The 13,099-nt window shown below is 41.1% G+C and overlaps 1 protein-coding gene across 3 annotated transcripts in view; it reads left to right on the top strand.

Moving 5' to 3' along the window:
• The window catches only part of spag9b (sperm associated antigen 9b), a 61,014-nt gene that overhangs the window by 39,957 nt on the left and 7,958 nt on the right, over positions 1-13,099 (top strand). For 2 of the 3 annotated variants that reach the window (XM_055150624.1, XM_055150626.1), the window contains 16 exons: positions 198-350; positions 438-495; positions 1,191-1,321; positions 2,136-2,192; positions 4,717-4,896; positions 5,701-5,827; positions 5,909-5,998; positions 6,494-6,649; positions 7,548-7,719; positions 8,218-8,400; positions 9,021-9,150; positions 9,495-9,617; positions 9,701-9,781; positions 10,840-10,907; positions 11,952-12,100; positions 12,219-12,390. In XM_055150624.1, the coding sequence (XP_055006599.1) occupies positions 198-350; positions 438-495; positions 1,191-1,321; positions 2,136-2,192; positions 4,717-4,896; positions 5,701-5,827; positions 5,909-5,998; positions 6,494-6,649; positions 7,548-7,719; positions 8,218-8,400; positions 9,021-9,150; positions 9,495-9,617; positions 9,701-9,781; positions 10,840-10,907; positions 11,952-12,100; positions 12,219-12,390 (2,030 nt within the window). Of the gene's footprint in view, positions 1-197; positions 351-437; positions 496-1,190; positions 1,322-2,135; positions 2,194-4,716; positions 4,897-5,700; positions 5,828-5,908; positions 5,999-6,493; positions 6,650-7,547; positions 7,720-8,217; positions 8,401-9,020; positions 9,151-9,494; positions 9,618-9,700; positions 9,782-10,839; positions 10,908-11,951; positions 12,101-12,218; positions 12,391-13,099 lie in introns of all 3 variants that reach the window. The other variant, XM_055150625.1, reaches the window with a different exon arrangement.

Below are 13,099 nucleotides of genomic sequence, written 5' to 3'. Positions count from 1 at the left end.
TGAATTGGAGCCACTTCACTCTAATGCTCACTTGGCTGCTATTTTAGCTTTGTCTATTACAGTCTACAGACTAAAGGTGATTTAAAATCAGTCTAAACCATGTCTAAAATGAGACAAAAGCAATAATGGTGTTTGATGTAATGCTTCCATATTGTGTCTAATTTAATATGTGTTTTTTTTTTTTTTTTACTTTTTAGAAATGCCTTGAACGTGGTGAAGAATGACCTGATAGCCCAGCTGGATGATCTGGCTTGTGAGAAGGAGGTCCTGCAGGGAGAGCTGTTGGCTGTGGCCCAGGCCAAGAGCAAACTGGAACAGAGGAATAAGGAGCTAGAGGAGGAGCTGAAAAAGTGAGGCCTGCTCTCCTCTGTCTCACTGTATAAAGACTCATGGTGCATTCAGGTGTGCCTTTAAAGCTTGGTTATTTTCATACACAGGCTTCGGACTGAGCTAGAGGAGACCAAACGCAAGGTGAAGAACGACAATGAAGATGATGTGAGTATGGGGGCTGTTGGTCTTTTGTCCTGTTGTCGATTAATCTGTTGATGCTGTCTTAGTCGACTTATTTGATTTAAATTATAAGGATTTATGTTACATGTGTTATATGTGAGTGTAGTTTGGGTCAGATACACAGTGATACGTCATAGTTCTGAGAGCTTTTCCCACACGTCCTTTTTAGTCGACTCGTTGATCGTGGTCGACCAAGAATTTCTGTAGTCGACTACAGGCCTGGTGAGTCTGCTGACAGGGTATTGCCATACATTATTAGACATGAGACTTGAGACATGAGCAATTTCCAACATATTATTACCATGGTAATTATTAAAATTGCTGAATGTAACCGACTATGTGTATCATGTACTTAAAGGTAAAAAGACATTAATAATTTCATAGGTGTTTGAACAACTTTTATAGAAATTTTATGAAAACAACAAGTTATTGTCCTTTCCTATACAATATACAATCTAAAGAATGCAGTACAATATATAGTATGAATAGCATTATCCCTAATATGCAACATACATAAAAGAAAAATCTGTCGTAGTAATTCTCCTCCTGTTCCCCCTTTATGAGCCTAAAAAGATTAGCACTTTATCCGGCTCTGGTCTACATCTAACTAAGATGAATTCTATAGAAAAAGTACATGAATTGAATTTGAACTGAAGTGTTGTATGTGTGTGTTTGTGCAGAGCGACGTGCCCACAGCCCAGAGGAAGCGCTTCACTCGGGTGGAGATGGCTCGTGTGCTGATGGAGAGGAACCAGTACAAGGAGAGACTGATGGAGCTGCAGGAGGCAGTGCGCTGGACTGAGATGATCCGGTATTTTACTGCACACTCACAAACATTTACACTTATGGACAAATGGAATAGGGTAAGCAGTTATAGAAGGCAGGGTGTGCTAAAACTAGGATACCTGATTTACAATCTGTGATTGACTTAAATGTATCTAACTCACTTCCAACTCTTGCCTTTGACACATTTTCAGACACAACACAAGGAATCAACACTCAGCTCAATACCTTTATAGTATTGAGCCCAAACTGCATTTAAGGAATGATAATGTTTGGATCAGGGGATATTCATCATGTCATGGTTTTCTCAGTGTGCCACTCCCATATAAACATTCTGCCCACTGACGGGCCAGTCCAAACATGAGCCATGTCCACACAACACAATATATAATGAGAAGAAATCCTGTAGCTGCCCATTTTAAAGAAGCACCCTATCTCCTCCCTTCAATATATTGGAATAGAGCAGGTAAGCTCCCAAGAAGAGGAGGGGATATTAACAGGCTACTCTTACAAAGTCAAAGTTTTTATATTTATTCCTTAAAAACGCTGGCCCCTAGTGGCCTGAATCAAGAATGTGAAATTAAACACAACACTTTGCTGTACTTGCCTGATGACTGATCACTGTATTAGCCTTGCACCAGTGACGTGCGTATATCTATACCTTTTATGATAAACAAAACAGTCTGAGCAGCAGCATAAAGGGCATCACGGGGACATACAATCAGATATGTGGAGTCTCAAGGTCTTAGGCCAGGATAGATAGAAAAAGAAGAGCTATAAAACACCTAAGTCCTGTATTGATCCACAGAATATAAACATAATGAACATATCTTTTTCCTCAGAGCCTCCAAGGAGAACCCCAGTCTACCAGAGAAGAAGAAATCCAGCCTGTGGCAATTGTAAGTAATTTCTCTGCCCTGCTTTTCAATAGAATCTTAATAATCTTAAAATAAGTAAGATAAATTAAAAGTAATACAACATTAAATCCACTATTTTGTTTTGCGTTTCTTTTTGGTGCTATGTCACATGGTTGTTCACAGGATGTAGGTAAAGCTCTGTCACATTATTCTGACTGGTTTGGGCGCACTTATTGGAATGCGTTTGGACTGGAATGTTTGTTGATTACAGGGATCAGGTTGAGCAGAAGTTGATAAACTAATGGTGTCTTCTGCTTTGTTTGTGTGTCCCTTTAACTTCTTTCTGCTCATTTTTGTGATGTCCGTTCGTAGGAGGTGTGTTGGGAGGGTTGCTATGATTCTGGGAGGAGGGGCTTAGGAAAATCTCTTTATCATAGTGTTGAAAATTCAGTGCTACGTTTAGACATTTGTTTCAGGCTATCAGTGTAATGATTATGTTCTATATAATAGTATAATAATTAGTTTTGTCAGAAGTATCAAATCAGATACTAATTGATACTAAAACTAGTTTAAGCAAATATCGATACTGATAAAAGCAATCACATACAATTTGTCCTTTCCAGAACAGTTTTATCAGAATTAGGATGATAATAATTAACAAATACATTTTTTTGTGTAGAATGTTCCAATAGGAAAGAGCTTTTCAAATGACCGATTTGGTATAGAAATCCTTATAGAGTGTAGTCTAGAGTCTTTAGCATCGAAAGTTTGAAATTTTAGTGTTGTGACAACATGAATAATATTATAATTTTAGGCAAGGAAGAAATTCAATTCTGTCAACTATACAAAAGTCTTGGTTGAATATGTTTCACTGCTCATTCAAGCTGCTTCTTCAGTATCGTAACTTGTTTGTAGGTTTGAAAAAGAACAACATGAAATCCCAGTCTATTTCAAATCTAAAAACACGTTAAGACAGAAACTGATCCATCCAAAGGACAAAACACCGAGCCACAAACAAAGCAATGGTGTGTACTCCATTCAGTGTGGTGAAGACTGCAGTGAGCACTACACTGGAGACACAAAACAGCCACTTCATAAGAGGATGTACCAACACAGATGAGAGAGGAATAGTGGACCTCGGTCTGCTGTATATCTCCACCTAAAAGCCACGGGCCACTCCTTTGAGGATACTGAGGTACAGATCTGAGCCAGAGAAAATAATTGGTTTGAGAGGAGAGTTAAAGAGGCTTTTTTTTTGTGAAGAAAGACAATCCATCCTTGAACATAAATGGAGACCTCAGACATCATCTATCTCCGATTTACAACTCCATCCTAAAACCTAAAACAAAACAAAGAAAACAATAGTGATAGCCTGTTGAAGCTCAGAGGTGTGAAAGCACCAATCAGAGGCCTGAATGATTCTGCTAATATGACTCAGGCACAATCCCCACTTAGTGCAGTTTAGTACTCCTAATAGACCACAGTAGTTTCAGTGTATTTAGCTCCTCCCTTCAGACAATATATAAGGCAGTGTTCACCAGCATCTGACCAGAACTGAAGATCTAAATAAACTCTTGTTAAGTTGACAGAATTGAATTTCTTCCTTACTATGGATCCTACCTGGGAGGGATTTTACAAGCATTATAATTTTAGATTTCCTTTCTTTTACTTTTTAAAATGCAAAACATGACAAACAAAGGGATAAAACCAGGCAAATTAGGACAAAATCGGTAGGAAATCTTTATACATAGGGAATTTATGATGCATTTTCTTAGCTGTTTTTGCATTTTCTTAGCTGTTTCTTAGCTTAACTGTTCTTGGATGCAAACACAAAAGTGGAATTGAGTAAATGTTGTATTGACTGAGTAGGAATTCACCTACAATAATTTCGAGGGTTAGTCAGATATGATTTGGGGATGTCCTCTCTCGTACAGGCCTGTGTTGTTGTGTGTTCACTAACGCCCTGAGCCTAACATTAACACTTCCTGCTCTCCGCGTTCATCAGTTGATCTATGAATATTGAGGGGGTGGCAGGATACAGACAGACATGTACCCTTCACTAATACGATTACATGCTTCTAAAAAACACCTCACACATTATGAGGAGTATTTTGGATAAAAGTACACATGCCTCAAATATTGGAGCACATAATCATAGGGTTGACATAGAAACAAACAAAAAAACCTGTATCACCAAATTTGGTATCATCATTTTTAATTAGCCTACCCCTAATACTGTTTATTGTATTAGAATTTGATTTAGGGGTGGGGTCAGAATCCAAAAACTCCATGAGAGTTAGTTGATTTCTGGGTCAGAAAGTTTCCAATACTACCACACAAACCTGCACAGATATACTTCAAAATTCTCTATTAGTCAAGGGTACCTTATATAACTTATATATGTATATAACAGCTTGGTGTGTGGGGCTTGGTTAAGGGCCAATCTGTGTGTTGAACCCCGTTTCTTTGCTTTAGCTGTGCTTGTGTCACTCCTCTACTTGTATGTCTGCTCTCTCTTTCTCTCTCCCCCTCTCCCTCTCCCCTTCGCCCGCCCTTACTCCTGCAGTTTCAGCCGTTTGTTCAGCTCGTCCGGAGGAGGAGCCAAGAAGCCCTCAGCGGAGTCCCCGGTCAACGTCAAATACAACGCCCCCACCTCCCAGGTCCAGCCCTCGGTGAAGAAGAAGAGCAGCACCCTCCAGCAGCTGCCCAGTGACAAGAGCAAGGCCTTCGATTTTCTCAATGAAGAGTGAGCACGCAACTTACTTTTCAAACTCTTTAGATCAGTTGCACTCAGACCTTTCACACCAAGTACCACAAAAAGGAAAGATTTGGCTTTCTGAGTACAACCAGATCCAAACCAGGTCTAAACAGGACTATTCCAAGTCTAATCTGGGGCTAAACCAGATCTATAACAGGACTGTTGTAGGTCTAATCTATCACCAAATATACTTTAGATTCTTATGTACGGACCCCACATGACATCATGGTGCTTTGTGTTGCATTTTTGTATGAAAAGTGCTCTTTAAATAAAGTTTGATTGATTGATTGATGGCTCTGTGACATGTCTGCTCAGCTGATTTAAACAGATTTTGGCTGTTATTCTACTTGGTACAGTAGGACGACAGCACTGTCTGCAGTCCAACTTCTTTAGAATTTATCCCAGGTGTGAGGAAGTCTATACACCCTCTCATCCCAATTTACAGTCACGTGGGCACATTTTCAGATCTCAGTGGCCTGTCTGATCCAAGGATGGTGCTGATTACTCTTTGTGCCTATGACCTTAACATTGTCCCAGTTCATGAGATGGTTTTCCTGATTTTTTATGTTTGATACTATCAAACAACAAAATCTGTTTACATGAGCTGACACGTTACAGCAACATCACGTGACACTTCTGAGGAAGGAACAGAGTTCAGCCGAAACATGTCAAGGTGTTTGTATTATAATTGTGATATTGAGGTTTTTTTCTTGTATTGAAATATACTTTTAAAATCTATGATGATAGGTGATTGAGAAGTCCACATTATATCATCTACCTTATGTTCCTCAGAGCTCCTGCTGAGAGCGTGTCCCGCCGTGAGCAGAAGAGGGCGCAGTACCAGCAGGTCAAAGCTCACGTTCAGAAAGAGGATGGAAGGGTCCAGGCCTATGGCTGGAGTCTGCCCAAGAAGTACAAGGTCCGCTCCACATTCTGTATGATCTGATACATGTGTACATTCAAACCTGAGTTCTAACTGTGAGAGTGTGTGCACCTGCAGGCCAATGGAGGACAGGCTGAGGGGAAGATGAAGAACCTGCCTGTGCCTGTGTTCCTCAGACCTCTGGATGAGAAAGATGCTTCTATGAAGGTTTGGCTCATTCTCATATTTCACTTCTAGTCTAAAATCACAATAGCAGTCACCACACAGGGCTTCATAATGTTCTCCATTAGCATACTGTTAGTGAAATGTATGGGTGGTCACACACATAAAATCAAAATATAACACAGTAAAAATCAGATCATAAATAGTTCAAAGTAAAAAAAAAGTTCAAACTAATAATTGTAACAAAAGTCTCATTAACAAGACCTGTTCCACGGATTTCCAGAGCCGGTCACTCAATTTAATGATTTCACGGTCCTTCTGATTACTCACATCAGATTTTGCAGTGTGCATGTCATTTGAATAATTTTAAGTGTCCAGAAATCAGATAATCAGATTTTGATGTACATGGGAATAAAGCCAATGAAACTCATGGGTCAATAACAGATAAACATATCTGTTTTAACTAACATTCACATTTCTCCTCCTGTTTCCCTTCTTCCTCTGCTGTGTATGTGTTTGTTTGTGTGTGTATGTGTGCAGCTGTGGTGTGCTGCTGGAGTGAACCTGTCTGGAGGCAGGACCAGAGACGGGGGCTCTATAGTAGGAGCCAGTGTGTTCTACAGCGACGCTCCTACTCCTGACAGCCCCCGGAACAAGACAAACAGCAGCCTGGACCAGCTTGACCAGGAGCTCAAGGTACCAGGCCCACATTGTCCCAAGATGGTCATGAATAGAATACATTTGTTATAGTTTTTTCTGTTCAAGTGATTAAAGGAGCTAAACAAATACTGAAGTTATGTATTAGAAGATGAGGGTAGGATTTAGTAACCTTTCTTCTTATTCCTCTCCTTTTCAAGCTTAAATAAGAAAAATAATAAAGAAACATTAAAGGAACTGTATGTATCCTGCGCTCTTTCAATTTTCAAAAAGGCATTACAATCACATCTGAACCTGTGTTGCCAGTGCTTAAACCTGCAGATAGAGACACATCCAAGTTTTTCTCATTCTCATTATCTGGACAGACCAGGCCTAATGTGAAATCTCAGAACCTCCAGAATTCCTTCCCTGAGCTGCAGAGGCTGCACTAGCACTGACTCCTGATTGGCTGCAGGTGCTGGGGTTTAGGTAGAGACCATTCAGATCAGAGAGAAAAATTTGAGGTTTCAGTCAACTAGATTTCAGCACTGAAACCGGCAACCCAAATGAAAGACTCATTCAGACTGGATAATCTTGTTGAGAAAACAGCAAGCAATCAAACAATTTGGCCATGATGTCCATTGTTTTTGTAATTAAGAATAATACAGCATTATAACTGTCATTAGTAAAAGCTATATTTGATTTGTACATATCTACCTTGTATCTAGTGAATGGCAAAGTTTATGGAATTAAAAATCAGTCTTGCATACAGTTCCTTTAGTGTACTGGGCACATGTACAGTATATTCATTTATATTCACTGTTCAAAGACCTGCACAAAATAAATAAATTGAAAATATAAAATTAATATTAAAATGAAAAATGAAATGAATTATCTTCTAACTTTCCTCATGCTCTTGTGTGTGTCTGTGCATTTGTGTGTGTATGTGTGCTTGCAGGATCAGCAGAAGGAGCTGAGGCAGCAGGAGGAGCTGTCATCTCTGGTGTGGATCTGCACCAGCACTCAGGCCTCCACCAAAGCTGTGGTCATCGACGCCAACCAGCCCGGCAACATTCTGGAGAGCTTCACCGTGTGCAGCTCCCATGTGCTCTGCATCGCCAGTGTGCCAGGTCTGTCTTCTCTACAGGGTAAACTCATTGCACACCAATCCACCCGTTGGCTGTATGAAGCCAGCAGAAAGCTCGTCTCTTCTGCCATGTGTTTGATCTGGACTGCACCACAGTTCTTTAACAGGCAGTGGATGTCTTTGTCAATGGAGCGCTCTGATTGGTTTGTTGGTTGTATCAGAGGAACAGCGAGTCATGGTGAAGGAAAACACAACTGGAATTAGAATTAAAGGGAAACACAACTTCCTCCCTCTATTAAGGTGTAGTGTAGTGTAGTTTCTGTGTTTCTTCTCTTCCTTCATGTCTTTGTATTTGGTATACCATAAGTCCACATTTACTTTTTGAATTTGTTGAATGTTGGAAAGTAGAGCAGCTCTTCTGTAATAAAATGAATGCTGTTTTAGATGCCAAGTGTCGATTGGTCTGTGCTAAGCTTCAGAGATCTGTCCTCCTCACTGTTTCACACATGCCAATACTTGCTAAAATGCACTCACTGTGTAGGAGCCAGAGAGACGGACTACCCCGCAGGAGAGGAGGTGTGTGTGAATTCGGGACCCTCCAAGGACCCCTCCTCCTGCACCAGCCCCACTCCAGGAGAGGAGGGCCTGCTGGGGGGCATCACCGTGGTGGGCTGTACGGCCGAGGGCTCTGCCGCACCACAGAGTCCAGTGAAGACCAACGGAGGTGAGGCCCGTTCTGGTGCATGTCCTATTATTACACAAAAGAGGAGATCGAACGATATGTTTTTTTCATGGTTGATGCTGATACTGATTGTTTAGAATCCAGAGAAACCAATGGTCAAGAAGCTCTTTCAATATTTCTGGGTATTTGATTGAAGATATAGGCCTGTGGAAATGAGCTACATCTATAGATATGTATATAAATGAGTAAATAATGGTGATTTTACAGTGGGAGCATTTATTGATTGCTAAATTGGCCTGTGGATATGTGCTCTCTTTAGTCGGAGCCCTATTTGAGCAGAATATGATTGTCCAAATGAACTACGGAGATTCATATAAATTAGTTGAAATTTGACATAACTAAGGTATAAAGTATAATCACTAATAATCAATGTGAAAAAGTATAAAACCTGTTGTCTCTAATCCAAAGAAATATGTTGTAAAACTGGGGAGGTAAGGGTTAGGCTTTATTGGATCTATACAACTATAAAAGGAAAAACGTAAGGTAGTTTTTTTTGTTGAATCGATAGATGTCACTGTTGAGTTAGACTGCTGGTAGCTCATTACGAGGGGGCAGCCCATTTCGACTATCTGCACAGGATGTAAAGTGATGTTTTTGTTCAGACTCCAGACAAGAGGAGGCGACAGAAGCCGTGGAGGGGAGCCCCACAGATGCAGACAGGAGAGGCAGTCTGAGAGGAGTGTACACGGAGCACATCTTCACTGACCCGCTGGGAGCAGAGACCATACATGGGTATACTCATGAGTCACCAACATATTTGTGCATAACAATGGAACAAAATAAAAACAAAGTAAAAATATGTTATGTTCAAAGTTAGCTCTAAGCAACCCTGGAGGATTTGGGTAGGTCACATGGTAATCAGTCCTGCTTGAAGTCAGATATTTTCCTCTGTATTGGCAAATCAAAGTGCAGAGTCATAAAACATTTATCAGTACCCGTGGATTTTAAAAACCATGTCAGAACGTTGATACCTCCTCAAAAACATACAGGGAGTTTAATTTTGTTTCATTTACATGTGTTTGTGTAACATTTTACACAAATGTGTGTTTTTCCTGATTTCCCCTTGTACATGACAGGACCAGTGATGTGAAGGACAGTGGGGAGCAGGGTGCAGAGGAGGAGCAAGACCTGAGCAGAGAGGAGGCTCAGAGGATGAGCAGCGTGCAGCCAACCATGTGGCTCGGGGCGCAGAACGGATGGTAACTGCTTTCTGCTGCCGAAAGTAAAAATGACTAATGGTACTTAGAACTTTCATTGTTCATTCTTTTTCATTATGTTCTAGTATATACATCCATTCTTCCGTGGCTCAGCGGAAAAGGTGTCTCCATTCTGTGAAACTCAAGGACTCTGTGTTGGGCATAGTGTGAGTATGACAGAACACATACATTCAACCAGGAAGGCTGTTTTCCTTGTTTCAGTCTGACTTGCTTTCCACTCCCTTCCACATTCTCTCCTTTTAAAGAGGGGGTATTCCACTCTTGTGGGGTATTAAGCTGTGTTCAGACCGTGGCATCAAAACACATGCTGGATGCCTCTAGTTGAACGCTCCCGACGCTTGTCTTGGATGAACGGGAGAAAAATACTTGACGCACGTCTGCTGTGGTTTGTGAGTGCCTTGTTTTGTCGGTCGAGAGTGACTTTAGTGTATTTATTACATAAAACACATCAGTGGAGGTGACTGGCTCGGCGGTTGCGGCATTTATGTATTTATACTCTGCTAATGACACGGCATAGATTTCTTGTTCTGGTGTTTGTGGCTCTCAGGTCTTTCTCTTTCTTCTCCTTCTTCCGGGTAATAACGTCTCTACATCAGTGTAGCATGTTCGATGCCAAAAGTTCAGTATTTTCAACTTTTGATGCCGATAGACTTTGCATGTAAACTGGACGCCTTGACGCCCCGGTCTGATCAAGCTCTAATCAAAGTGTTATTATTTAGATCGCAGTGTTACCATTTCACATTTCATTTTCATTTTTCACACTCTGAGTCCTCCCTCCCTTTTCTCCCCGTGCTGAGTCACTCCCCCTTCAGAGCGTGATCACATTGCATCAGGCTTGTGAAGTTGTAGTGTATTGTTTTGTATCATGCTTTTGTGTATTTAGGGGAAATAGTTGTGCAGGAGCATGGGTGACGCAGGGGGTGTGGGATGAGTCTTGAACAGGATTGTACAGCTAACAATAAAGAGGGTTTGAACAAGGCCGGAAGCAATCGCTAGATGACTCAAACATGCATGGATGGTATATACAAGTTCTTCAGGCATGTTTTTGATGATTATAGCATGTTAGAAATCTGCAAAAAGCATCATATAGCATAATTCCCTCTCTTTAAGCAAAAATCCTCACACTATCTGATCCTCTCCTGATTAAATTCTCATGTATCCTGTTGCTGAACTTTCTGTTGATCCTTGTGCCCTGTGCCTGCAGTCATGTGAAGGGCCGGGTGCTGGTGGGGCTGTCAGACGGAACTATCGCCATTTTCCACAGAGGGGCCGGTGAGTTACATACAACACGGTAAATCAGTTTACACACTTCAATAGGTTTTCTGCACAGAGATGATGATATGATTTTCTAATAGCAGGTTAATGGCAGGGTTTATATAAAAGATTCACAAATGTTGAATCTTATTATTTGTTTGTGATTGGCTCCACAACCTTGTCATATTCATCTCATGGCTTTAAGTCTTTGGGGTTCTTAAAATATACACTACTGGTCAAAAGTTTTAGAACACCACTCTTTTTCCAGATTTTTATCATTTATTGTGTCATTGCACTCTGAAATAAAAACATAGAATAGCAATTTGAGTTGACAAATAAATCATGGAATCAATTTATAGACCAAAACATATTTTAAAATCTTAATTCATCCAAGTGTCCACCTTTGGCAGATATATAGCTGAACACACTCATGGCATTCTTTCTACAATAGAAATATTGTTCAGAAAGTTCTTCCCAAGTCTGTTGCAGAAGTTTCCATAAATGTGTGGCACTTGTAGGTTGCTTCACTCTTCTGTCCAGTTCATCCCAACCCAGCTCTACGGGGTTTAAATCTGGACACTGTTTTGGACACTCCATGTTTTCAAGCTTTACCATCTTGTTCTTTTTTCCTGAGGTAGTTTTGACAGAGCTCGGATTTGTGTTTTGTATCTTTTTTAACCTCTGGCTGTTCAGAACTTACCTTTGTACCATTTCAAGCTTTTCATTGGACTTGCACGACTTGAACTGCAATAAATAACTGGAAAAAGTAGGGCGTTCTAAAACTTTTGACCAGTACTGTATAAAAATAATATAACTTGAGCTTTGTGCCAGTTTTTGTTTCATGTGGATAAGCCCAGTAATTAGAGATATGAACCATAAATAAGGTCAGCAATTCTGCAATCTGACAGTTAAACAGCAAAGCCCACCATAAAATTCTGACTTGTCTTCCAGCTCAGTTTAAACTATCAAGATTCTACAATGCTGCGATGTGACATGAGGTCAACCTACTGAAATAATATAACACAAATTCAATATTTTAAACCCATTTCTCCATATTTTCAGACGGGCAGTGGGACGTGACCAACTACCACCTGATAACCCTGGGCCGGCCTCATCACTCCATCCGCTGCATGAGCGTGGTCCACGACAAGGTGTGGTGTGGCTCCAGGAACAAGATCTACGTGGTGCACCCCAGAGCCATGAACATCGAGGTACTACTTTCAACAGGGGGCGCACCTTGGCTGAGTTTATTCATGCAAAGAAACCAGTAATGCAGTGTAATGCAAGTGTGCAGTGTCCCTCCTGAGTGTCCCTGTGGTATCTCCTCAGAAGTGCTTTGACGCCCACCCTCGTAAGGACAGTCAGGTGCGTCTCATGGCCTGGGAGGGGGACGGCATCTGGGTGTCCATCCGCCTGGACTCCACACTGCGTCTTTTCCACGCACACACACACCAGCACCTGCAGGACGTGGACATCGAACCCTATGTCAGCAAGATGTTAGGTGTGTGTACAAACTCTCCACACACTCACACTAGTCCAACTGTCTGTTCCTCTCCGGTTTTCATACAGATATACACTAAGGACAGAAAAGAATGACCAAGAATAAACTATTCTTTGGAGTAGGCTTTAAGAGGAATTTCTTGTAGACAGAAGGTCAATGTGATTTGTGGTGATAGGAGGGCAAGATTGCTAGTCTTGTTCCTGTCACACTACAGAGTATGGACTCCTCCGTCTCTCTAAGCCAGGGGGTCCAAACTTTTTTCACCAAGGGCCGCATTCTGAAGCATATTCAGAGGAGGGCCAAGGACTGGTTAATAATGTGGATCATTCAGAATGCAGAGTCATGTGTTTGAAGTTATCTTAGTAGAATTACTTACTTTTGCATTAAAAACTCCTGCCCATGATCATTTGTCACAGTTTAGGGACGCTCCTGATCTGAGCAAATAATCATTGGCCCGAGCCAGTAACAGAGTAACTGGGGAGGGCTACTGTTCTTCACCTGTTTCTTCTTCTTTATTATTATTTTTCCTCGCAAACTTGACGAAAAGTACCCAGACTGAGTATGGGATTGTCCGGTCTGATGAAAAATTAGATAAAACAGGCATCGCAACAATGTCCAAAGTGACCCGATTCAACAGAGCTGCCTAGAAGTGTATCCCTATGGGAGTGAGGACAAGCAAAGTTTGGTGTAGGCAAATGAAATTCAGAAC

The sequence above is a fragment of the Boleophthalmus pectinirostris genome, unplaced genomic scaffold, assembly GCF_026225935.1.
Source record: "Boleophthalmus pectinirostris isolate CB_2022bp ecotype Guang Dong unplaced genomic scaffold, ASM2622593v1 HiC_scaffold_14, whole genome shotgun sequence".
Classification (NCBI taxonomy): domain Eukaryota; kingdom Metazoa; phylum Chordata; class Actinopteri; order Gobiiformes; family Gobiidae; genus Boleophthalmus; species Boleophthalmus pectinirostris.
The sequence above is the reverse complement of the archived record's forward strand: the minus strand, read 5'-3'. Positions and strand labels throughout refer to the sequence as shown.